The sequence below is a fragment of the Colias philodice genome, chromosome 26 (genome assembly GCF_061535455.1).
Source record: "Colias philodice isolate Cphi_HAF_F1 chromosome 26, ilColPhil1 Martin Lab GWU primary, whole genome shotgun sequence".
In the NCBI taxonomy this organism is placed as follows: Eukaryota; Metazoa; Arthropoda; class Insecta; order Lepidoptera; family Pieridae; genus Colias; species Colias philodice.
Genome location: NC_143111.1, coordinates 3,909,590 through 3,916,900, shown reverse-complemented (window position 1 = coordinate 3,916,900; position 7,311 = coordinate 3,909,590). Strand labels below are relative to the sequence as shown.

At 35.9% G+C, this 7,311-nt stretch overlaps 1 protein-coding gene across 1 annotated transcript; it reads left to right on the top strand.

Moving 5' to 3' along the window:
* Positions 1-618: 618 nt before the first annotated feature.
* LOC149476853 (uncharacterized) lies at positions 619-2,080 on the top strand. The gene has a single exon (XM_089711348.1). The coding sequence runs from the start codon at positions 1,050-1,052 to the stop codon at positions 2,019-2,021; it is 972 nt and encodes a 323-aa protein (XP_089567474.1). The 5' UTR covers positions 619-1,049; the 3' UTR covers positions 2,022-2,080.
* Positions 2,081-7,311: the final 5,231 nt, after the last annotated feature.

Sequence of the window (7,311 nt, the reverse complement as noted above, 5' to 3'; positions counted from 1 at the left end):
GCCATTTCTCAACTAACGTGTGACCAACGCTTTTAAATCGTTTTTATTTAAAATCGTTAATCGTTTTATTTTTTTATTGATAAATGATGGAAGAAAACAGTTTAACTATAGAGGTGGTTCCAGACAAAGCAATGAAAAAAACAATACCAAAGGCTAAAACAGACAAGGCTCAGAAAACAGCTAAAAGATAAATGAAACTAGACACACAGTAGTTATTCCTAGCCATGAAGCCTAGGGCCGTACTGAGATTTTTTCAACCGTTTTGATTTATTGATCTCTCTCTTTGCCCAGCAGTGAGATGATAAAGGGTAATAATAATAATAATTTGTATCTTTTAATTTACATGTTTTATTTAAATATCCAATACTAAAAATGCAACGAACTATCTACCTATATCCACCACCCTGAAAAGGAGTGAGTTCTATCAAATCCATGCAAGTCCTTATAGAGATATTTCAAATTCCCGTAAGTCCAAGACGATGCTTTTCAAATCCCTGTAAGTAAGAATCCCGAAAGAAAGAAAGAAGAACTCGTTTATATAATACTCGCTCATGAATTATTAATCTGACGATGAATTCATAATTCTCAAAATATGCCACAATTGAAACATTGGTGACAGTTAGAGTGACACTTCTAGTCTCAGCAATAAAAAGTTTTAAAAATAGTAAACTTTATGCTATATGCTTCATTGTGTGTTTTTTAAAAAGACTTTTATGTGTTTCATAACGTGTAGTGTTATCCTATCGATCGAGAATATACTTTGTGTTTTTAACAGTGTAAACAGTCATCAGCTGTGAATCAGCTGTTTTACAAGTACCGACAAATTTGTGATTAAAGGTATTTAGCGGTTTGGTTTGGTGCTTAAATTTTTAATTTGACAAACTTGTTCGTGATATACTATTTAATAACTTTAAATATCATATTATTCTCTTAAATCCTAATTCAATAGTACCAAATTATAAAACATTACGAACTATTATTAATATTATCGCCCTCTTGTGAACCTTACCCGAACTCATTAAGTGACAATAATTATAGATCCAGTAATTATGGCCAATAAATGCACAAACTGTGGTAAATTCTTCTCGTCGACAACAGATGGCGCCAAGTGTACTAAGTGTAGCAACTTATTTCACAAACAATGCAATAACATTAGCCCCAAGTCCCTTTCGAATGGGAAATGGATGTGCAAAATATGCAAAAATAAAAGTCAAAAATCGGCTGAAAACTTACACACGCAGCAAGATAGTAGTGCAGATAGTTTTGAGGATGCTCCGGATAATATGTCATGCCTTGCACAGGAGATCAAGTTGCTTCGTTCTGAACTATCTAGCTTTCGGCAAGAAATGTCCAAAATAAGTACTGTTATGGCGGAATATGATAAAAGGCTCGACAGTATTGAGGAGCGGCTGGATCGTATGGAATGTACCTTGTCTGAATCGCAGTCTCAAACACAGGAGCCTAGTGATGTAACTAAAAAGATAGATTCTTTAAAATCACGTCTTAATGATTCCGAGCAATACAATTTACTTAATGACATAGAGATTGCGGGCGTCCCCGAAACAAAAGGTGAAAATCTACTACACCTAACTATAACATTGGCCCAAAAAATAGGTATATCACTAGATGAACGGGATATAGTTAATGCCTACCGTACTGGTACTCGTAAAAATCCGGAGGACTTAAATACCAGTAGTGATCGCAAAGCGGCCGCACGTCCGCGGCCGATCGTCGTGCGGCTAACCCGCCACCACCTACGCAACGAGTTGCTGCGCGCGGCGCGCGTGCGGCGCGGGGCGGACACGGCCGGCCTGGTCGCCGGCGAGCCCCGCCGCTTCTACGTCAACGAGCACCTGACGCGCACCAACCGCTGGTTGTTCCACCTGGCGCGCGAGCAACAGCGCGCTAAACACTGGAGCTATGTGTGGACGCGGGGCGGCCGTACTTACGTCAGACGCGATCAACACTCAAAGTATTTTATTGTTTCTTCTGTAGAAGATATAGATAAGATTTTTGGCTAATGTTTGGTTTGTGTCTAAGAACAAATGCATGGGACTCTAATGACAGGTTTTATGTTCTTTATATTATAACGCAGTATTATCCGTATCATATTTTGAATGTAATGTGTAATAAAATAATTGCTTGCAGAGTTTTAAAAATCTACTCTTTATACGGTATATCTATGAATATGCATAAATATTGTGAAAAAAGTTTAATTTGTCATATAAAAAGTAGTGAAAATTTAGTTGTTTTGTTTCATCGGCTTTTAATTTTATATTATAGTACAATCAACCTTTCAATACTTTTTTATGACAATATAACATTGTATTTAATTATAGAACGTTATTTTAAGATAGAAATAGTAATAAAAATTATGTATAAACGTACCTACCTATTAATTTTGTGTATTTAACTGTATCCATTATCATATTATTATACTTATTTTGTTTACGCTTTCATTGTAGAACAGTCATGTTACTTTATAAATCTAGTGAAGGATTAAAAAAAAAAAAATATTACTTTTCATCCTATAATCGTTAAAACCATAAATTTTCAAATCATCTTTCTTTGTTTTCCTACCGTGATTATTGCTTGTTGCATTGTGTTCTATGTAAGTTGCGCCTCAATAATTTTGTTTAGTATAATATATTTTTATTTTTATGTTCTTCTAATGCACGGTAGGGATGTCCATGGCTTAATTATGACATTTATAATATTAGTACTAGTATCGTTTTTAAACTATCCTCATATCACATCTTTAAACCTAACTTACACTACTATTCATTTAAGTATATATTATATTAATCCCCATCATAAAGTTATTTATAATGACTTGTAAAGGATCAAAATTATGTGTTGGGTTTTTAAATCCCGGTTCATTATGTACAAAACACGACGAGTTCCTTGTGGCGATGGAGCGTCATAATGTAGATATCATGGCCATAAACGAAACCTGGTTACGAGTGGGTGAAGATGTACGTGCGCCTGCCGTACCTGGTTACAGACTGCGTCACATACCGCGACCGACTAGTGTCCGCACTCGCGGCGGGGGTGTTGGATTCTATATTAGGGAAGGTATATCGGTTCGGATAATATCTCACCCCGTCGTTGATAGTGTCGAACAGATGTGGCTGAATTTGTCCCTTAACGGTCAGGTAACTATCGTCGGTACAGCATATCGGCCGCCTTGGTTGGACATAAACACGTTTTTAGATGCTTTGATAGATACAATTAGTTCTTTTACATGGTACGATAATCTTGTGGTTTTGGGTGATTTTAATGTTAACCTATTAAATAGTGATAATGTTAACAGTAAAAGAGTTGCAAGTTTTCTTCAAACCTTTAATCTTATACAACATGTTTCTCAGCCCACGCATTTTACGGATTCTAGCGAAACTTTGCTTGATATAATATGTACTAATACGCCTGTTCAAAATATTGTGATTGATTATATCGAAGAACTTAGCCATCACGCGTTCTTATCGTGTGCACTTAATATATCTAAACAAAAAGTTTTGCATAAATATATATCACCTTTAGACCGATACAAAATATTAATAATGACGAATTTAACAAATCTTTGCAAATAATCAACTGGTCTTCGTTGCTTGCACTTGATAACGTGGACGAACTAGTGAACAATTTAACTTCGTACATAAAATCGCTCTTTGACGTTCATGCGCCCTCCAAGAAAATACGTGTAAAAAACAAGCAACCGCCGTGGATAACTTTTAATATTAATAAAACCGGCCAAGTGCGAGTCGGGCTCGCGCACAAAGGGTTCCGTAGCAGCAAATATAATAAATTACAGTTAAATCAACCTATCTCAAAAACTATAAGAGATACTTTGATCAAACCAAAAATCGTTGAAAGAGTTAATTAGCATGCATCACCTCTATTTTTTTTAGAATTTTATACCCCGTAGTTATAAAAATAGAGGGGGGGGGACATACTTTTTACGACTTTGAGAGCTGATATCTCAAAAACCGTTCACTTTAAGAAAAATGTTTTTTAGAAAACTTTATATCATTTTAAAAGACCTTTCCATTGATACCCCACACGGGTATGTACATCGAAAAAAAAAATTTCATCCCTCAGTTACATGTATGGGGGGCCCCACCCCCAATTCTTTTTTTTACTATTTAGTGTCATATTTTTGTAGCGGTTCATACAACACATATTCCCATCAAATTTCATCACTGTAGTACTTATAGTTTCCGAGTAAATCGGCTGTGACAGACGGACAGACGGACAGACGGACAGACGGACATGACGAAACTATAAGGGTTCCGTTTTTGCCATTTTGGCTACGGAACCCTAAAAAGATGTTTAGACTACGCGATGAAGCCCGAAATAAAGCACGACTTACCAAAACAGATTCACATAAAAAATTCTATATTGATTTAAAAAAATATGTAAGTATGGCATTGGAACGCGAAAAAAAGGCGTACTTCGATTTATTTATCAATGCAAATTTGAGAAAGCCTAAAATTATGTGGAAACACATTAAAGCAAACACGGGTATAAACACAAAGAAACAGCCTTTACTTACTGGTCATCTTGGAAATCCTGATGTTCTAAATAATCACTTCCTTAATGTGCCTGGAAATAATGTACCGCTATCCATGCTAACTTACTATGAATTCCATCGCCACGGTGATACTTCCTTCTCCTTTAAACCTGTAAATGAGTCGACTGTGCTACGTACTATTCAGGAACTCAAATCACAAGCTGCTGGAATTGATGATATCTCATTGGACATGCTCAAACTCACACTCCCAGCATCTCTGTCAACTTTAACCCACATCATAAATCTATCTTTTGCATCTGGTACCTTCCCTAGTCTGTGGCGAAACGCGCTTGTACATCCCATTCCTAAAATTGATAACCCGCTGGATTTGAAGGATCTCCGACCGATCAGCATATTACCATGCCTATCGAAGGTTCTAGAAAAAATAGTGCACAAACAGCTAATGGATTATTTAGAAAAAGAAAATATCTTACCTGATCGTCAGTCTGGTTTCAGGAAACGCAAAGGTACAACTACAGCTGTGACCGATGTGATGGATGATATTCTTTGCGCACAAGATGAAGGGAAAGGTACAGTGTTTGTACTGCTGGACTACTCAAGAGCTTTTGATACTATAAATACTTCACTTCTGTTATCCAAGCTAACATATTATGGTTTAAGCCCACCTACTATAAAATGGTTTAATAGCTATTTGAGTGGTCGAACACAAAGAGTATCAGTTGCGATGGAGGATGGTAGTATCAGGTTATCAGAATGCAAAACAGTAACAAAAGGGGTTCCTCAAGGCTCTATTTTAGGACCCCTTTTATTCATATTATATAGTGCCGATATCGTAAAGCAAATAAAATCATGCAAATATCACATTTACGCTGACGATGTTCAACTTTTTACCTCTTTTTACCCGGATGAAACATGTTCCGCAATAAACAATTTAAACTTGGACTTAACTTCAATATCCGCATGGTCAAGCCGAAATTCACTTGTCCTAAATCCTAATAAGTCGAAGTTTATGGTTTTAGGTACACCTAAAGTAGTTTGCTCAATTCAAAATCGTCTCATTCCAGTAACTATTAATGACGAAGTTATAAAACGTGTTGCGGAAGCTCGAAACTTGGGGATCGTTTTTGACGAAAATCTACGATTTGAAAAATATATTAATGTTACAACAGCTAACTGTTTCTATCGTTTAAAAATTCTGTACCGAATTAGAAAATATCTGAATACGGAACTTCGTGTAAGGCTTTGTGACAGCCTTGTCCTATCTAAGTTTAACTATATGGATGTGGTATATGGTAGGCGGATTTTGAAGCGAACGAAACGAGCAATACAGCGCGTACAAAACGCATGTGCCCGTTTCTGTTTTAACATTCCTCCACGGGAGCACATTACGCCATTTTTAAATAAAGCCTGTTTGTTAAATATGGAAAATCGACGACGACTCCATTTCGCCTCGTTCCTTTTTGATATTATTAAGTTTGAGTCCCCCAAATACCTTTTTGAAAAGTTGGTTTGGATGGGAGATCATCAGGCAGCGTACAAAACGAGACAAGCAGCGACTAAACTGATGATTCCTAAACACCACTCTGCCAGTTTCCGAGGTAGCTTCAAATACAGTGCCACTAAGTGTTGGAACAATTTACCACCGCCGCTGCCTAGCCTCCGCGCGGTTGAGAACTTTAAAAAAAAATACACTGTTATATTACTTGAGAAACAGATCCAACCTTAGTGGCTACTGCAGGTGATGATAATTGGATAAATATAATAAATAGTATCTGTCTCCATCTAATATTTGTAAATCTATCAAATGTATAATATGGAATATAATATGTTAACTAAACTTACCTTTATCTATTTATACACATATTTATTCTACACATACATCATATTTATTCTATTAATTTGGTTTAATTCTGCACACAGACGTATTATTCTTGTTTGGTCCAATTGTTTGTAGTTTATTACTGTTATTTATTTATTTCTATATTTTACTGTTGGAATGGAGGTCACTCTAATTGCAACAACGTTTAGGGGCCACTGAAAACCAGCGCTGTGCGTACACTTGTGTCGTACAGTATTTAGCTGAGTTGGTCACCCTTTTTCGAGGACACTACCGTGCAAATTGTTTTATTTATTTTTTTCTGTTTTTAAATTTACTTTTATTTTATTTTTTTTTGCTGTTTTGTTTATTATGTTTTAAGATTTTGTTTATTATGTCCTTGAAATAAATGTATTTTCTTTCTTTCTTTCTTTCAATTGAAAAATAAGCTAAACACTTGGTTTCCATTTACTAGCCAACAAAAATAAAATATTTTTCTAGCATAAAAATAGAACCCCTCTTTTTAAGAAACTTTTTAGCTTGTAAACTCGCTAATAATTAATGAAACTAGATCTAAGTACATCTATATACCTAGAGCCATGGACGTATAAAAAAAGACGGACGCCGTATTACGAACAAACAACGTGAAGCCACCATAGTAAGCTAGCGATCGTGTAAAGACAATAAACATGCACACACTCTCACCATGATAGTAAGCTAGTCGGCCGCCATTACGTCGTGAACTACCGACTGATTAACTGCGTCACTGTTTCACAAAAAATATTTAAAATGCCGTCTTGCGTGGTTAAATGGTGTCGCAACAGTACAATTTTAAATAACAAAACACAAGGGATTACATTCCACAGGGAAGCAAGTTATTTCTTTTATGTTTTAATGACAAAATTATTACGGCAAAATTTATAGAAAAAAATACAGCCGCCATTGTCAACAGGACAGCTGTTGC

What these genes read in the sequence shown, in the direction of transcription:
- LOC149476853 (XM_089711348.1), top strand. Translation starts at nt 1,050, where the DNA reads ATGGCCAATAAATGCACAAACTGTGGTAAATTCTTCTCGTCGACAACA.